Source organism: Pygocentrus nattereri, chromosome 19, assembly GCF_015220715.1.
Source record: "Pygocentrus nattereri isolate fPygNat1 chromosome 19, fPygNat1.pri, whole genome shotgun sequence".
Classification (NCBI taxonomy): Eukaryota; Metazoa; Chordata; class Actinopteri; order Characiformes; family Serrasalmidae; genus Pygocentrus; species Pygocentrus nattereri.
The window spans coordinates 9,018,212-9,038,028 of record NC_051229.1 but is presented as its reverse complement, the minus strand read 5'-3'; the positions used below and the strand labels follow the sequence as shown (position 1 = coordinate 9,038,028).

Below are 19,817 nucleotides of genomic sequence, written 5' to 3'. Positions count from 1 at the left end.
CACAAATTCAGGTTCAACATCACAAACTCAGGTTCAGGTTCTGGTGACACTGATTTAACTCCATAGCATTAACTTTCACCCTCAGTGAGGCCTCTGCTGCTGGAGTTGAAAACGTGCTAGCTCTCCCAAAAGCACCCGGAGCTTCTACCAGCCAATCTGAGCCTTGCTTACTAGCACTACACTTTTCCAGTGTCCAGATATGCACCTCTAACTGTATAATCCTCTCTGTCAAACAAGAGACTAATTTACACTTATCACAAATGAAGTTAGCACTGTAAGTAGTAATGGAGAAAGAAGACTAAATGCATTGCACTCAGAGTACAGGAAAAGTTTGAAAAAGGCAAACAAGTCTGCCGCACTGATGCTAATGCTGCTTCGGCTGGCTGATTTGAGGCTTTTCCAAATGTGTCTTGAGGATCCGATGAGGAAGATTGTCTCTGAATGGTTGTAATTTATTTCAAAATAATAGGAGACTACCAGCGAAAAATGGAGTCAAGTAAAGAGACAAGTAAAGATTAAACCACAGAAAACAGCAGCACTCCTGATAAGCCATTTCAAAAAACAGTAGCATTACTCTTCAATGGCGAGTCACACTTGGTGGGTTTGGTTAGCGTAAAATTATGCTTGATGTGATTCCTCTGTTAGTAAGGTTTGTCTGGACACACGTGAATGCTGTTCAAATGCTGTTGTGCTCAAAATAAGTGACCCAAGATTCTGTAAGGAGAGTGTTCTCGGTCGGCTCCTAAACGGACTCTGTTTGAAGTATGAATGCTAAACAGACCCAAGACGCCCGTTTACCACGTAGGAGCGCTTTGTAGTTCTACAGTTACAGAGTGTAGTCCATCTGCTTCTCTGCATGCTTTGTTAGCCCCCTTTCACCCTGTTCACCCAGTGCTCTTGGCCCCCACAGGACCACCACAGAGCAGGTACTATTTGGGTGGTGGATCATTCTCAGCACTGCAGTAACACTGACATGGACCTCCATATGTTAGTGTGGGTTGTACTGGTATGAGTGGATCAGAGTTTTAAACACCATTCACTCTTCACTCTATTAGACACTCTTACCTTTTGGTCCACCTTGTAGGTGTAAAGTCAGAAACAGTAGCTCATCTGTTGCTTCGCAGTTTGTGTTGGTCATTCTCTAGTCCTAAGGATGCTGTTGTCTGGATATCTTTGGTTGGTGGACTATAGTTCATATGTGTCAGTGTGACCACAAAGTGAACCAGAATTAAAATGCAGCAGTGTAGCTTTCTGCTTTTGTCCTAACCAAGGGAGCTGAACTATATATATATATATATATATATATATATATATATATATATATATTAGCTGCTATTGTATCAGTCATCCTGATACATAATTCTAAGGTTTAATATTCCCATATGAAACTGATTTGAGCAATGTGAAACAGACAGAAATTCAAATGAAAGTTATAGTGATATGTGATAGAGAAGAATCCACACCACTGGGCTTTAGCCGCAGCTCTAGAGTAATACATATGGATTATGGGATCATTAGTTTAAGTCTCCAGGCTCTGATCCTTACGGCCATAATTATTTTACTAATAACACGCCTTCCACTGGCAGAAAGTTAGTTTGTTTTGGATGAGAGTTTTTCAGGAGGTGGCGAGTTATTGAATATCCGGCTTGATTTAATTCACCCTCAGAGGGAAATGGAGGGTGTTTGTGTATTTTGCCATTCATGGATTCATTAGCTTTTATTTATTCATGGAGCAGCCGCCTAATTGGTTGCATGAAAGGGGGAGTCCGCACTTCTCCTTTTTTTTTTCCATTCTCTCTGTTTCCTGGATGGTTTGAAGTAGATTGCACACATGCTTTCTCTCTGTCTCTCTCTCACTCTGCTCTCCACTCATCTTTATTTCTTTCTGCTCTCTTTCATAAACTCTCTCTCTCTCTCTCTCTCACTCTCTCTCTCTCTCTCTCTCTCTCTCTCTCTCTCGCTGTCTCACTCTCTCCCGCTCACTCTCCATGTCCTTCATACACTCTATCTATGTCTCTTATTCTCACACACAAATACACTTTCTTGTCTCTCGTTCTCTTTTCTCCAGGGCCCGCTGTGAAGCGGTTTGTGTGTGTGTGTGTGTGTGTGCGTGTGTGTGTGTGTGTGTGTGTGTCTGTGTGTGTGTGCGAGAGAGAGAGAAAGGGAGAGAGAGGTTGTGAAACGAGGCTGATTAGGGCAGTGATGGATAGGAAAGCAGGAAGTGTATCAGCAGGGTTCTGGAGCTCCACTACCGACCCAGGACCAGCCAACCACACACACACGCGCGCACACACACAAACACACACACTCTCTCGTACTTCCCTCTTCTACCCCTCTTTTCACTCCCTTAGGGGACTGATTGATGCGCTCGCTCTCTTTCTCTCTCCGCCCTCTCTCCCTCTCCCTCTCCGTCTCCCTCTCCGTCTCCCTCTCCCTCTCTCTCCCTCTCCCTGGAGGCCCATATGCTTCTCTCTGGTCTCCGTCCGTTCCTCTCCATGGGAGACTGAGTCAGTGGGAACGGCCTAAAGAGCCTGGAGTGTTCATCAGAGCCTAAATTATTCCCTTAGAAACTTACTGTGTGTGTGTGTTTGTATATATAAGTGCAAGTATGTACTCTTTGACACGCTGCTGGTTAATTGGATGAAGCAGTGGAATTCAGAAAGGACTAAAGGTAGTATGTTGGCTTATGTTGTTATCAACCTCAGACCGTTTCCCATCAGAGCTCTGATAGAGGAGAGGACATGTGGTGAATATCAGTCTTCTGGTGAATATTGTGTTATTGGGATTATTATTGGGTATTATTAGGTGTTACTGTATTATTGAGTTTTATTATTATCCATATTTTTGTATGTTGTTGTTGAGTGTTATTGTGAGTTTTATTGGGTATTTCTGTAAATGTTATTGGGTATTATCAGCATCATTGTGTGTTGTAAATAATGTTGGCCATTATGGTGATTATCAGGTGCTGCTATGTGTATTATTGAGTGTTTTTATGAGTATTACTGTGTGTTATTGTGAGAATTATTGTGTTGTACAACATTTAGGCTGTTAGTATTAATGTGCGCTACTATGAGTATTATTGAATGTTTTTAAAAGTTTTATTGGGTGTTACTGAGCCTTGTGATCATTATAGGCTGTTATTGTTAATATTTTTTGGCTGTTATGATCTGTTATTATGACTGTTATTGACTGATATTGTGAGTATTTTTGGGTATGATTATCAGTACTATCGGATGTTGTCTGCACTACTGGGTGCTATTATCAGTATTATGCGGTGCTATTGGGTGTTCTTGTCATTGTCAGTTATTTGTTATGGGTGTTACTGTGAATATTATTGGGTGCAATTGTAAGTATTGTTAGGTGTTATTGTGAATACTATTGGTTTTTATTAGCTACAATTTTGAGTGTTATTACATGTTACTGTATTATTGGGTGTCTCTGAGTATTGGTGTATCATCATGTGCTCAGTGCAGAGCACAGCTGGAAACCTCTGGCCTCACTATCAGTGACCACAAGTCACTCCACCTCAAATGCAGGAGTGTAATATCATTATTATTTATTATATTTCAGAAGAAATGTTGAAGAAGTAGATCAATGTGTATCATTGTTTATATTATTGCTTATCAGTTTAGATGAAACAGTTACAGTGTTGTGGTATATCAGTAGGAATAAGCTGTTGCTTGCTATAATTGTGTAATGTAATTCTACAATGATTTTATTGTACTGCATGGCACCAAAGTTGGGAAAACACAGGTATAATATATAAGGTAAAATATTCAGAAGCAAGTTTGTTTGAAATATTTGTCATGCTTCATGAAACACTTGACAGTTGAAGGTTAGTCGAGTTGAATAATTTCTTGTGGTGTGGCTCTACTACAGAGTTGAGTGGACTTGATAGGCCGTATCTGTGCATGTTTACCTGGTTGGTTTGGGAGTTGTAAATGTGGAATATGAGTGAAATGGAAGATGAGTGTTTGTGTGAGGGTGAGTGTGTCTGTGAGTGTCCATTATCATACCCTCTTACTTTTGTGTGCATTTTCAGCTGTACTCTGATTACTGAATTCTTTTCTGATGCACTGCATCAATCCTCTCTCTCACACTTACATAGACAAACAAGGAGCGAGTGGATTTACACCAGTACAATGTGAATCAGAACAATCATCGGCAGCATCTGGACAGCTAGAACAGCTCTATAGTCCTCAACCCCAACGTTTCTGAGATCTCTCTCTCTCTCACACACACACACACACACACGCACACACACACACATGCACGCACACACAAAGCCTACAGTGTGCTCCATCTCTCTCACACACACACACACACATGTACACACAAAGCCTACAGTGTGTTCCATCACACACACACACACACACACACACACACACTGGGACAGGGCTGTGGCATTAGTACAGATGCAGTAAACACACTTTAAGCCACTGTAATTGCCTTGCTAATCCTCTAGCTACAGCCACTGCCTCCAACCGTCTCTGCAGTGTGTTTAAGCCTCTCTCTCTCTGAGACACACACACACACACACACTTTTCATGCACATGCACACACAGTGGGACATTTACACATACACAAACAATTATATGGCATTCGAAATGGTGGATTATGTGTAACACAGCCAGTGATTGGTTCAGCATTTTAGTATAAAGTTTACCAGTACAGATGTAAACATCTCTGACTTAAACCTCAGAAAGCTACATGTAGTATTCCTGTCTTGCTGTACTTTCAATTTACATTACAAAACTATTTGAGTTATAGGCATAATACATACACAGCAAAAAATGGTAGCTTAAAAAATACTTCATATGGTGCTCAAAGAAATACTTTGAATAAATGTGTTCATTCAGATGATTCGTTTAAGTTGAATGAAGCAAGTTTAATTAGTTGTTGCCATGTGAAGTAATTGTTTTAGGTTGAATTGGCAAATTTTTTACGATATAGAGAATTACATAGTTTGTTAAGTAATCTTTTATTTTGTTGCACGTTCTGTATCAACTAGTTCAAGTCGGGACTTGTTTCATTTCTCTTCATTTTGAAAAAATAAGTTAAACTAAATTGAGGTGTAATAATACACGATACGTATTGCTGTTTTTGCATCACAGTTCGAAAGTACATGCTAATATAACTTTTGCATTTCTTGCTTTTTTTATTTTGTATTTCCAAAATGTTTTTTCCCCCAAAAAAGCAGTTTTTTTGTGTTATTTATCCTTCCCTGTGGTTAACTTAATCAGTTTCCTGAACACTTACTGATATTTCAGTCATCAAAGTTATTCAGAATGCCTGTCTGCATTACTGGAGCAGCAGTGGCGGTCCTGTCTGTGTGTGGGGCGATGGTGTTATCCACTATTTTATTCTATTTTATACTATTTTTATCTATTTTGTCTCTGTGTTTCTCAAAAAAAAATCAGCATCCTATTTGTTCCTTTGTTGCGGCTGATGGCAAAACTTATAAGTACTGGTTGAAACTGTTTGCGTTTGTGTAATTGGTTTTGTGTTTTTCCCTCAGGTCTATCTTCAAATGTTAAAGAGGAAATACACCTGAGACTGGCTTTTCTTCTCTGTCATAGTGCCTTCATTAGCATAATTAGGCTTCTAGGCCAATCAGTGTTTTGGAGTTAGTGAATATTTGATGTGGATTCTCATCTGCTCTTCAGCTGCTCACTGCAGAGAGGCAAATTGCCTTTGTGCATTGGCCTACATCACACAGATCAGAGCAGAGATAGAACCTCATCTCCCACTGCACTCTTTACTCCCACTACAACCGGGAAGAGGCACTAAAAGATACGTCTAGATATTGAAATTCAGTACTTTTATGGTACCCACCAAATTCTAACCAACTTTTTGGCAATATCTCCATACAGTCATTAAACAAATACAGAAAAGAGCAGAGGAGACTTTTACATCTGAATGTATGTACACTATATGGACAAAACTATTTGGACACCTACACATTACACCCACAGCTTTTATGACCTCCCATTCTAAATTCATAGGCATTAGTATGGAGTTGGTGCCCCCTTTGCAGCTATAACAGTTTCCACTCTTCTGGTAAGCTTTTGGAGTCGCTCTGTGGGAATTTTTGCCAGATCATCCATAAGAGCATTTGTGAGGTCAGATACTGATGTTGAACGAGAGGGCCTGGTTCACAATCTCTGTTCAGGTTTGTCCCAAAGGTGTTCACTGGGGTTGAGGTGAGGACTCTGTGAGGGCCAGTCAAGTTTTTCCACACCAAACTCAGCGTCATGCCTTTATGGACCTTGCTTTGTGCACCGGGGCTCAGTCATGCTGAACAATAAAGGTTCGTCCCCAAACTGTTCCCAGTTGGAAGTACGCAGTTTTCCAAAATGTCTTGTTATGCTGAAGCATTAAGATTTCCCCTCACTGGACCTAAGGGGCTGAGGCCAATCTCTGAAAAACAACTCCATATCATTATACCCCCTCCTCCAAACTTCACATTTCAGGCAGGTAACATTCTTCTGGCATTCGCCAAACCCAGGTTCATCCATCAGACCGCCAGGTAGAGAGGCGTGATTCGTCACTCCTTAGTTTCCACTGCTCCAGAGTCCAGTGTTTCATACTACCTGTCTATGTACTTTTCTTTCTTTCCTCTCTCTCTCTCTCTCTCTCTCTCTCTCTCTCTCTCTCTCTCTCTCTCTCTCTCTCTCTCTCTCTGTGTGTGTCAGCAATATATATTGTGCTTTAAAGTTTCACCTGCAGGATTTGTTCTTAATCTCATAGAAAAGCGCATACACACACACACACACACACACACACACACACACACACATTGTACCCTAGAGAAAACCCCTCTCTCTCTTTCTCCCTGTGTGTGTTTGTGTGATCTGCTGCTGATATAATGATGATCCTCCTGTTTTATTGATGCTGACCATGTCTAAATGCTACACACACAAGCAGACAAAACCGCTTCACACGTTCGATCGTTGAGCAAATCCCAGTTAGCCTCATATTAGCCCACTAATCGGACACTAAGAGGCTGCCAAAGCTGATTCCACTCTGATCGCGGTTCTGATATCTGCAGAATGTGTGTGTGTGTGTGTGTGAGAGCTCTTTATTTTACTGTTACCCCTGGCGACAACTTTGACTGACAGCCGGCCATGTCAGTAGAACAGGTTTAGAACTGTGAACTGAAGTGCTTTGCAGCGTGTTAGCGTTAACATAGCATCAGCTTGTGCACGCTTAGTGACAGAGACAGATTTTTTTCTTTCTCACCTGTGAAACACTTAAGAGATGGTATTTTGTTACCCAAACACACACTCACACACACTGTATTGCATGGCTGGCACACTGTGTGTTTGCCAGACTTCAGCATATTGTTAGTCTGGCATGTTTTGTCCATAAAGTGGCCAAGAACCATTTACTTTGACAGGAAAGGGCCGTTCTACTAAAGTGCAAAATAACTAACCCCTGTTTTCTTGTGACAAACAGGTGATATTCAGAATGGGACTGTTGCTACACAATCTGCATCCCCTGATTTGCACCATGCATGCCACTGTCATGCATGCGCAGAAAAACATTACTTTTACTGTAGTTTAAATTTGTAGTTAAGGCGTAATTACAAAGGCATGCTGTCCTCATATCCCACATGTTTATCATTGAAAACACAGAGCTTTAACATGTGATTATATCAACCCGAGTGGTTTTGCTTTATAAGATAGCATTCTTAGCCTGTATGAGCGTTAAAGGAAGAATAACATAAACAAAGCTGGGCAAAGTATAGGCTCAATTGCAAATGGCACGCTCTACGTTTAGAAGCAAAGAAAAGAAGTTAAGTAAATAGAAGCAAAACAAGAGTTAACATTGGCATTGCTTTCCACCGCTGAAGACAGCTCTTGGCGAGTAAAGGGATGAAGTTTGATTCTGGCTGGTGAGGTGAAGGCACTGTGCTTTTAGTTGTTTCGTACAATAGAGGTGGACACCACTGCTGTTTGGATGAATTTGGCAGGTTGTATCATCTCAGCTGTGGGATTAACAACCTGTCAGCATAAACATACATAAATTAATGTAAGTTGCCCTGTAAATGCAACATTTTACATACACTTATTCCAGTAACTACAGAAAGTCAGACTTTATCAGTAATTAGATCATGATTAGTTTAGATGTGAAATAAAACATAACGTGAATTCAAAATTCAGTCGTGGCTTAAAAAAAAAAACAATAAAACATCACACCACTTTACCTGAAAATATCAACATCCATCTTCTGGACAAGAATATTGAAATCCCTCATTTCATCGAGCATGTTGTTTCAGTGTCACTCTGTCGGTCTGTTTTCGTAAATGTGCAAACTGAGAAATTTGAAAGAAATCAGAGTGAGTTTACACGCACTGAGAAATCTGACTTCTGAGCTGAAGTCCTGCTCTCTTTTTCGAATTTCTTGACCTTACTTTCATATAAGAAATAAGAGTGTGTTGTTAACATGACTATTTGAATAATAAGATAACTGTAGAAATATGATTATGATTGGATTACTGAGCGCATGTAAACCCACTCACTGTACCAACACAGAGCAAAGCTGCACATTTTATTTTAGAACCTTCATCTCCAACTTGTTCCTGTGCTTTATGAGGAACTTCAGCTCCGTGGTGGCACCCCTCACCGCCCTTACCCAGAATACCTCAGGGCCCTTTCGTTGGACCAGCGAAGCCCAGAAGGCTTTTGAGGAGATCAAGGCACAGTTAACGTCCCCCTGGTCCTCCAGCTGCCCGATCCGGAGGGGCCATTTGTCCTTGAGGTAGATGCCTCAGACGTAGGTGTAGGTGCTGTGCTTTCCCAACGGGTAGGCCCAGCCAAGAAGCTCCACCCCTGTGTGTTCTTTTCCCACTGCCTTACCCCGGCTGAACGCAATTACGATGTCGGAGACAGGGAACTTCTGGCCGTGAAGCTATCCTTGGAGGAACGGAGGCATTGGCTTTGTCCAAACATCCATTCGTGGTCTGGACTGACCACAAGAACCTGGCCTATATCTAACAGGCAAAGTGGCTCAACCCGCGCCAAGCCTGGTGGGCGCTGTTTTTTAGCCTCTTTGACTTCCTGCTGTCTTATAGGCCGGGCTCTAAAAACACCAAGCCAGACGCCTGTCCAGACAGGGCACCTCCGGGGCCTGATCCTGGAGGTGGCCCCCCTGGCAAGCTATATGTGCCTGCAGCCGTGCGGCAACGAGTGCTGCCTCGCCGTTTACAGGCCACTCAAGGGTGACTAGAACCCTGCACGGTTTTGTCCCAACACCAAAGAGAAAAATAAAAGAGGGCTGAGAAAAGAAATTGCCAAGAAATCCAAGTCATGCAAAGGTGTTTGCTCCTGGAAGAGTAAACCGGTTGCACCAAAAGCTGACCTTCGTCGTGCACTCGCAGAGGAAGTGCCTCGTTTTTCTGTTTACCTTTCTGTTCACCTTTCAGTAACAGCCTTTATTTGAGCACGCTACGCTTGGCATCATCTTAGTTTGCCGTTTTTTGCCCTCCTCATTTCCGCCTTCCTTGAGGTGCTTTGCCCACACGGTTGCCTGTACACTCCAGTGGCGCAGCGGTAACGCTGCGGACTGCCGACCATTACAGCGGCGGTCCGGGTCACCTCATTACAGCAACGGTGACCACGCTTCGTTGTCCCATATATCTCTTTACCTTTTTTTTTTTTTTTTCCCCGCTGGGTTTCAGTTCTGCACTCGGGTCCACCTCCCCGCCATCTCGGAACACCATCACAGAGAGTAGCCTGTCCGCTCTCTCTGCTAGATCTGTCTGCCGCGGTCCATTTCAATGGCTAGTCTTATTTCAGTGGCTAGTCTAATTTGAAGCTAATTTGAACACCAGTTGAAGCTGGTGAATGTACTTCATTGCCTGTAAATCAGTTTGTTTATCCATAAACAAATCTCTCACACATATGAAAAAAAAAAAAAGTTTGAAATGGACAATGCCCTCGAAATTTCTGAATTTTGACACAAACTGAGTTTCTCATTTAGATTCCGTTTAAGGGAATTTTGGCTGATATTTTGTGAAATTTCTCCAGCCTACCAACAGTTGTGATGAAAGAACATGTTTATGGGTGGCGCATGACAAGTACCAGATTTAAATTTTAGTGAAATTTTAAATTGAGTCGATTTTACAACGTTACAGAAGGCTCCTCTTACTTTTTCTTTGAGTTTCATCACACTCAAGTCATTCTCTTTCTCTTTCTCTATGTCCTCCCTCTTTTCTTCTCTCTCTCCTTTCTTCCCTTCCATCTTCTCTCTGTCTTTCTCTCTCACTCTCTCTCTGTCCCCTTTTCTCTCTCTCTCTCTCTCTCTCTCTCTCTCTCTCTCTCTCTCACTCTCTCCTTCCTCCTTCACTTCGTCTGTTAGCTAAACACATAAAAGTGGCCTCAGCCTTGCTGTAGTCTCATCAGAATCCACCCGCTGTGCTAGCTGCAGCGTAAGCGAAAGCCCTTCTCTGCCCGAGCATTTGGACACGGACTCTTGAATTGCGCTCAGGCCGCGGGGCGAGAGCAGCTGACAGCCGCTTTTATACTCCCTCCGTCCGCCGTGCCTAACAAAACTATAAAAACGCCTTCACCCCGACAGAGCCATCCACAGCTTACAATGTCTCAATTCTGCAGCCACTGAAAGCAAAGTGACGAAGGTCTGTGGACTCTCCGAGCCAGCGGTCCGTCATCACCGCAAGGTTGAGCCTTTTCAGCACCTCATTCTCGCTCCTGAACGTTCTCCTGCCGCCGTCCCAGGAGGACCCGCCCGCATAATAGCCCATTGTGTGTGTGCTGAATGAAATGGCTCTGGAATTCCTTTCTCACAAGAGAAAATCCTAACCTTCACCACCGGCAGTATGATATTTCACGGAGATGACATTCTAAGATTTTGAAGGAAGTGGTTGGTGTGCTGGGAGTTACAGGAGAGCTTTGGAATGGGCAATTCTAGAATTCTCAGTAAAGCTCTAGAGTGAAATAGATACACTCACCATTCACATTATTAGAAACACCAACATTGTACCCCCACACGCCGGCCACTTTATTAGAAACATCTACCTTGTACCTCCACATGCCGGCCGCTTTATTAGAAACATCTACCTTCCACTGCCACATGTTAGCTATTTTATTACAAACACCAACTTTGTATCTCCACATGCTGACCACTATATTACAAACACCAATGTTGTACTTCCACATGCTGGCCACTCTATTAGAAATACCAACATTGTGCCTCCACATGCTGGCCACTTTATTAGAAATACCAACATTGTGCCTCCACATGCTGGCCACTTTATTAGAAATACCAACATTGTGCCTCCACATGCCGACCACTTTATTAGAAACATCTACCTTGTACCTCCACATGCTGGCCAATTTCTAGAAATACCAATTTTGTACCTCCACGTGCTGGCCACTTTATTAGAAACACTGTACTTTCATGTTAGCCACTTAATTAGAAATACAGACTTTGTTCCTCCACATGCCGGCCACTTCATTAGAAACGCCTATCTTGTTCCTCCATATGCGAGCCACTTTATTAGAAACTCCAATTTTGTGCCTCCACATGCTGGCCACTTTATTAGTTTTGTACCTTCTGCATTGCAGTGATTTTATAATGGATAGAATGGTAAGCAGTGTAGTTCTCTTGATTATAGTTACCAAGAAACATAATGATCAAAGATTATTCCTTGAAAAACATAAAAGTTTGGCACATTAATGCAGAATTCAGGTGACATGCACAGGGAATGACTGCTTTGGAAAAATAATGTTGTGTAAATAACCCAAAATTATTCATTTTCAATGTATGTACAATAGCCTATTATGTATTTTAGGCATTATGAGGCTTTAAATTATTAAAAATTTTCACATTAATGCAAAATACATGAGTGTACAGTGGACACTGGCCCCACTGGCCTGGTCAGTAATCCATCTTTGGAAATGTGAATAAAGAGTATTTAACAGCTTTGTGATTCAGCCGATCAGATTTTTAAACGGTAGCTATTCATTTTTATAAAGAACAGAGCCATGATGTATATGTTTGCTTGCTCAAGCCTCTTGCAGCAGTGCTTAGTGAATGAGTCTTGCTTTCCCTTTGATCTTGGAAGAAAGCCAAATGTCTGTGTGTGCATTTGAGTTAGAGATTAACTCTGATTCCATCAAGTGTTGTTTTCATTAGCTTGTCTCATGTTTGATGAAAATGCTCTCAGGCTTTATGAATGGTTTCTTATATACACATGCGTTTAAACTGTTCACACTGTTACTATTGCATGAGCAAAAAAATGAAGCCAAAACCAGATCTCTTTGGGCAGTTTTAAGACTCAACCTGACACACACACACACCAGCCACTTAGTTAGGTACACCTATTCAATTGCTTGTTAACACAGCTAGTCAGCCAATCACATGGCTGCAACTCAGCTGCATTTAGGCATGTAGAGGTGGTCAAGACAACTTACTGAAGTGCAGACCGAGCATCAGAACGGGGAAGAAAGGGGATTTAAGTGACTTTGAACGTGGCGTGGTTGTTGGTGCCAGACGGGCTGGTCTGAGTATTTCAGAAACTGCTGATCTGCTGGGATTTTCACGCTCAACCATCTCTAGAGTTTACAGAGAACGGTCCGAAAAAGAGGAAATATCCAGTGAGCGGCAGTTTTGTGGACGAAAAAGCCTTGTTGGTGTGAGAGGTCAGAGGAGAATGGGCAGACTGGTTCGAGATGATCGAAAGGCAACAGGAACTCAAATAACCAACCAAAATCTCTGAGGAACGTTTCCAATACCTTCTTGAAAGTATGCCACAAAAGGGGGTCCAACCTTTTACTAGCAAGGTGTACCTAATAAAGTGGCCTGTGTGTGTGTGTGTGTGTGTATGTGTTTATATATATATATATATATATATATATATTTTTTTTTTTTTTTTTTTTTTTTTTGGAAAAGTTTGAAAGTATGTGAACCTCTAGCATTATCAGTTCAGTATGGGGATAATTTGGGTCAGGAGGTTCAATCAGATTGATGACAACGATTTCATGGCTTAAATGAAAAACAGTGTTTTTTGTGTTAGGTTATAATGCTGCATTCTAGCATAAAAACCTCATTCTAAAACATGAAACATGAAGCATGCTGGTGGCAGTGCCAAGGTTGTAAGATGTTCTGCTGCCAAAGAATCTGTACAGTATGATAGAGTTTTGAATTCGGGCATGTATCAGCAAATTCTAAATCTGTCAGGGCATCAGTCCATGAACTGAAGCTCAACCGAAGGCGGGTCATGCATAAAAACAACAACACTGAATGGAGTGGTCAGTCTACCAAATCATGGTGGCGGCAGAAGAAATGTTGCATTTTGGAATGGCTGAAATCCAGACCTTAAACCGATAGAAATGTGGCAGGACCTGAAGTGTGGAGTTCATAAATGAAAGCCTATCAACACCACTAAATTGGAACAGTTCTATAAGGAAGAATGGGCCAAATTTCCTACATCTCAGTGTGTGGGACTGATCAACAGTTACAGGAAACGTTTGGTTGGAGTCATTACTGCTCAACGAAGTCAGACCAGTTACTGAAAGCAGAGGTTCACAACCTTTTGCCAACGAAAGCAGTTAATATTGCTTTGTTTTATAAATCAGTGAAAAAGTATATACTTCTTTGTTTTGTTTTATTGGATCCCTTTTATGATTTAGAAGAAGTCTTCATTTTATGTTTATGTAGAAATTCAGAGAATTCTAAAGGGTCCACAAACTTTCTAGAACCACTTTATTGTATAATATAGTTTTAATAAAGGTAAGTCATTCATATTGTGGCCTCTTAGCTTCGTGGCTGTAGTCAGTTCACACCGGTTTAAATGAATCCCTTAGTCATAGCTCACTGAAACAATTGAGGACATTCTGCCAAACAGAGTCTAAACTTTCAGTCAAAACCACATTTGTGTTTATCAGCAGAAGAAGAGATAATTGGAGTTTGATGAGGATTTATTATGGTGCATTTAGTCTACAGTCCTCTTTTTACGGAATATAAACGTAATTCATTACTTAGCTAAGCGTCCAAATGGGTTCACAAGTTTGTAGACACCAACATTTCTTCTGAAATTAAGGGTATCAATGGGAGGTTGTTCCCCTTTGCTGCAGTAAGAGCCTCTACTCTTGTGAGAAGGCTTTACACTAGATGTTGGAACATTGCTGTAAGGATTTGGTTGCATTCAGCCCCAGTAGCATTAGTGAGATTGGGTGCTAATGTTGGATGATTAGTTCCAGCTCCTCCCAAAGGTACTTGTTGGAGCTCCATGTTGGGGGGCTTTATACCCCACTTGGGCATCGTGACTTTAGGCTCATATGCGGCTGCCCCAAAGCATTCCAATCTGTTGACATTAATTTTCTATGGAGATTATACAAGCTATGTGTGCGCAATTGAACATCTGTATTCCTGTAAAGCAGCTGCATTCTGGATGTTTTTGGACAGATAGTATACATCACCTAACTACATTTAAATAATATAGTGATATTAATAACTCTAGATTTCTGAAGGTTAAGCCAATGTTCATATGCAGTGCTTATTATGCTAGTGATACATGTGGTTTATTGTGGTATTATAAGCTTCCAGGCTTCTAATATGGTAGCGCACTGTTGTAGGCGTGTGAACTTTTCCCGCAATCAATTGAAAAGAGATTATAAGTTGGATCAAGTAAAAGAGCTTCCTTCAGCTTATCACGTCTAAAACTTAAATGAGTTCAGGGAAGATAATCACTTTTTAATGATTCATCTTCTTCAAGCTCGTTTAAAAATTGAACGTTTTAGACGTGATAAATTGAGGCCATGTTTTAACTTGACACTTTTTACAGTCTTCTGCTGCCATGACACTCAAACCGTGCTCGAACCTTTGCTTACCCCACTGGTATCACTTGCCATATCACTCACTTTTATTATTGTTTATTTAATGTATTAAAATCATTTATACAATATAGATATCTTACATTAAATGCCAAAATGTATTTGTAGATGTTTTAACATTTTTAAGCGTTTAGAGAAAAGCAAGTGATTTAAATGTTAAATACTAATACTATATAAGCTTTTTTGGCATCTTTGATCACACTTTTGGAAGAAATATGAGGCATTTTGTGTATTAGTTATATTATAAATTTCTTCTCAGTGCTTTAGAGCCATCTAAAGCTCCTGGACACATCAAGCATTCAAACAACTTCTTACAGCTTTATAGCTTCATTGAAACCTTATTTTATACATTAGGTTACATACATATTTGGACACTGCTAGTTATTGCTGTTTTAGCTGCCTATCACAGCATATTGGAACTGAAATTACATAATGCAAATGAGCTCAAAGTCCAGACTTTCAGCAAAATGCAGACTTTCAGACATTGAAGATCCAAATCAGGTGAACGGTATACAAAGTTTTTAGGACCTCAAAAGTAATTGTACAAAAGTTGTCTTTTTAAATACTTGGTTGCAAATAATTTGTAGTCAATGACTGTCTGAAATCTAGAACCCATAGAGGTCACCAGACGCGGGGTTTCTTTACTGGTGATGCTCTGTCAGGGGTTTACTACAGCTGTCTTCAGTGTCTGCTTGTTCTTGGGGTGTTTTATCTTCAGCTTTGCCTTTGCAGTATGCTTAACACATTATCCATTGTCCATCTGCACTGTGAAGTGCTGTCTAATGAGTTTCAAAGCATTTGCCTGGAGCTGAACAGATAATATAATCTTGTACACTTCCAGAATCATCCCAATAAATACAATAGAGCCAGTTCCATTGGTGGCCCATGCCATGACACTACCGTCACCGTACTTGACAGATGAAGTGATATGGTTTATGGAGTAATGCTCTGCATTTACTCTGGTTTTGATGGTTGACTTTGACAGATACAGCAACTGTTGTGAATGTGCTTTTCTTCACTACGGAAAGAATTCTTCTGCCAACTACCACAGTTGTTTTCCTTTGTCTTTGATGGGTTAGATTCAATATTTCAGCCTAGTGATGACTTGATTCTCTTGCAGTAACAGCCTTTTGGCCTCACAATTTATAGACAGATTCCAAATGCCACACTTCATATCAACTCTAGACCTTTTATCTGCATACTTGTAGTTGAAATAACAAGAAAGTAATAACCTTACAATTAATAACCTTACAAGTAATAACCACCTGCCTAAGGAACAGCTGAGCAGCCAACTGTCCCAAGTACTTGTGAGCCCCTAAAATGAGAGTGGCTGTAAATGATTGTAATTTCTACTCCATTTAATACTATTTGGGTGTAAATCCCCTTAAATTAAAGCTGGAAGTCTGCAAATTGTTTTTTATTATTATTGAAAACAATGAACAATGAATCTCTCGAGCTAATTCCAGCACCTTCCAACTCCTCCTTCTTACCTCTGCAGGCGTTCCATCCGGCCCCCGGAACGTCATCTCCATCGTGAATGAGACATCAGTTATCCTGGAGTGGCACCCGCCACGCGAAACTGGTGGCCGGGACGACGTGGTCTATAACATCGTATGTAAAAAATGCCGGGCAGACCGGCGGTCCTGCTCACATTGCGATGACAACGTGGACTTTGCTCCCCGGCAGCTGGGCCTCACTGACACCAGGGTGGTCATCAGCAACCTGTGGGCGCATACACTCTACACGTTCGAGATCCAGGCGGTCAATGGAGTGACCAATAAGAGCCCGTACCCAGCCCAACACGTCTCTATAGACATCACTACCAACCAGGCCGGTAAGAGAACGAGCTCTGTGGGCTTCGGCTTAAATATGTTAATGATCTCTGCTCTGATTGGCTGCCCTGTATTGGACAAAAGTCAAAATGTGCTGAACAGACTGTCTGCAGTAACAACATACTTTATCACTTCACTGTAAACGGACAGACTAAACTGCTGTAGGCTGATTGTGCAGTCACATGTAAATTTGTCCGTGGTTATGACATCACAACCACAATGAATTCAGAACCATTTTTTTTTTTTTACTCATTTTCTCCTCTCCTTTTCTCCTCTCCACCCCTCTCATACTCAGCTTCTTTCACTCATCTCCTTTTCTCCTCTCCACTCCTCTCATGCTCAGCTTCCTTCTCTCCTCTCCTTTTCTCCTCTCATGCTCAGCTTCCTTCTCCCCTCTCCACTCCTCACATACTCATCTCCTTTTCTCCTCTCCACTCCTCTCATGCTCAGCTTCCGTCTCTCCTCTCCTTTTCTCCTCTCATGCTCAGCTTCCTTCTCCCCTCTCCACTCCTCACATACTCATCTCCTTTTCTCCTCTCCACTCCTCTCATGCTCAGCTTCCTTCTCCCCTCTCCACTTCTCACATACTCAGTCTCACCCTTGTCACCTTCTCTCATCTTCTCTTCTCCTCCGCATGTCGCCTTTTTCCTCTTCCCTTTTTTTTCTCTCCTTTTCTTCTCTCCAGTTCTCTCATCCTCAGCTCCCTTTTCACCATTTATTTTCTCCTCTCCTTTTCTCATATCTTCTCATCACCTTCCCTTTTCACCTCTTCTTCTCTCCTCCTGTCATCTCCTCCTTATCTCCCATTTTTTCCTCTCCTTTTCCCCTCTCTTCTTATGCTCAGCTCCTTTTTCTACTATTCTCTTCTCTTCTCCTCATTACTGCCCCAACTCTCCTTCTCCCTTTCTCCTCTACTCCTCATCTCCCTTTTTCTCTTATCCTGTCCTTCTCTCCAATCCTCTCATCCTCAGCTCCTCTTTATCCTCTTCTTTTCTCTTTTCCTCTCATCTCCTCATCACTTCCTCTTTTTTTACTTCTTATTCTCTCCTTTTCTCTTCTCCTCTTCTCCCCTTTTCTCCTCTCCTCCTCCCCTACTTAACTTTAACAATCTTTACATTAGGGCTGCATTGATGCCTAGATGGGTGTCGGGTACTCGATCTTATGAAAATTCACAGATACCCGCTGATACTGTATAACGTAAGCCAAGTATGCACTGCTGCACTAATAAACAAAGAAGTGTTACTGACCTCATCACAGTCAGACACAAAGCCTTTGGTCACTTTTTACATTCCTCCTTGTTATATTCCAACCAGACCTACACAGTGAGATTTTAGCCTGTTTTAAACATACAGTCACAACTGTTTTTCCAATATGGGTGTAAACACGTAGGCTAGCCTGACGCAAATCTAAAATGCTTGACATTTGCTACCAAAGTCCCTCTGTGCTACATTACCCATTGAATTTTTTATCGAATAGAACAGCAAGGTATAAATGTTAATGCAGTCATTTTGTTTGTAAAACAGAGGAGCAAAACTACAGCTGTGCAGGAGCGCTTTTCTAACAAGGATCAACATCTTTGGTACCACTTTAGAATAAGACTACCCTTATAAAGGGTTCATGAACGGTTAAAAATGTGTTTATTAATGGTTATTGCTTAGATCATAAACACTTTATAAAGTATAATTTATAAATATATCAGTAAGCATCAAAATCGGAACTTTAACAGTACACTTGAATGTGGGTTCACTATTAGGCAATCCATTATTAGCCCTTTCTATTTGTGTTATAACTGCTTACTGATGATTATAAGGTGTTTATGACATAATTAATAACCATTAATAAACTCATTTTAATTAGTCTGAAGGGCGGCAGTGATCCGATGTTTGTCTAATCGTGAACCCACATCCATTTATACGGTTAAACCTCAGATTTTGATATTGAACCAATTTTCCTTGGTTTTCTCCATCGTTCAGCATTAAACTACCAGCTTCCTCACATATTCACACTCATCAGATATAACAGCTCACCTTTTTGTTCTATGTGTTATAACTGTTTATTAAATGATTTTGAAACTGTTTGACCTAAATAATAATAATAATTAATACACCTATGTTAAACCATTCATAAGCCATTTATAAAGGTATTCTTATTCTAAAGTGGTACCACATCTTCCCCACTGCAGCACTGCTTAATCCAAGGTAGCATTAAATAATATAGCATAGCTAACTGATGCACTTCATTTAAAATGAGCTAAATGTAATGATTTAACTTGTAAGACACGCGTATTTACACTAATAGCTACTTAATTCTGGATAGGTACCTCAGCATGGTATCAGACTTGGTATTGGTGAGTACAGATGAAATATATACTCATACTGAGTCTGAAAAACGGTATTGATGCATAACCTCATTTACATTGTACAACTCCAATGAAACCTTATGAAACCCCAATGAAGTTGGGACGTTGTGTAAAACATAAATAAAAACAGAATACGATGATTTGCAAATCCTTTTCAACCTATGTTCAATTGAATGCAGTACAAAGACAAGATATTTAATGTTCAAACTGATAAACTTTATTGTTTTTGCAAACTTTCACTCCTTTTGAATTTGATGCCTGCAACATGTTCCAAAGAAGTTGGGACAGGGGCGTGTTCACCACTGTGTTACATCACCTTTCCTTTTAACAACACTCAATAAGTGTTTGGGAACTGAGGACACTAATTGTTGAAGCTTTGTAGGTGGGATTCTTTCCCATTCTTGCTTGATGTACAACTTCAGTGGCTCAACAGTCCGGGGTGTCCTTTGTCGTATTTTGTGCTTCATAATGTGCCAAACATTTTCAATGGGAGACAGGTCTGGACTGCAGGCAGGCCAGTCTAGTACCCACACTCTTTTACTACGCAGCCACGCTGTTGTAACACGTGCAGAATGTGGCTTGGCATTGTCTTGCTGAAATAAGCAGGACGTCCCTGAAAAAGACGTTGGTTGCATGGCAGCAAATGTTGCTCCATAACCTGCATGTACCTTTCAGCATTAATGGTGCCTTCACAGATGTGCAGGTTACCCCTGCCATGGGCACTAACACACCCCCACACCATCAGAGATGCTGGCTTTTGAACTTTGC

At 41.1% G+C, this 19,817-nt stretch overlaps 1 protein-coding gene across 2 annotated transcripts in view; it reads left to right on the top strand.

Moving 5' to 3' along the window:
• LOC108430182 (ephrin type-B receptor 1) overlaps positions 1-19,817 on the top strand; it is a 406,692-nt gene that overhangs the window by 225,605 nt on the left and 161,270 nt on the right. For both annotated transcript variants that reach the window (XM_017702512.2, XM_017702510.2), the window contains exon 6: positions 16,357-16,692. In XM_017702512.2, coding sequence (XP_017558001.1) covers positions 16,357-16,692 — 336 coding nt within the window. The remainder of the gene's footprint in view (positions 1-16,356; positions 16,693-19,817) is intronic.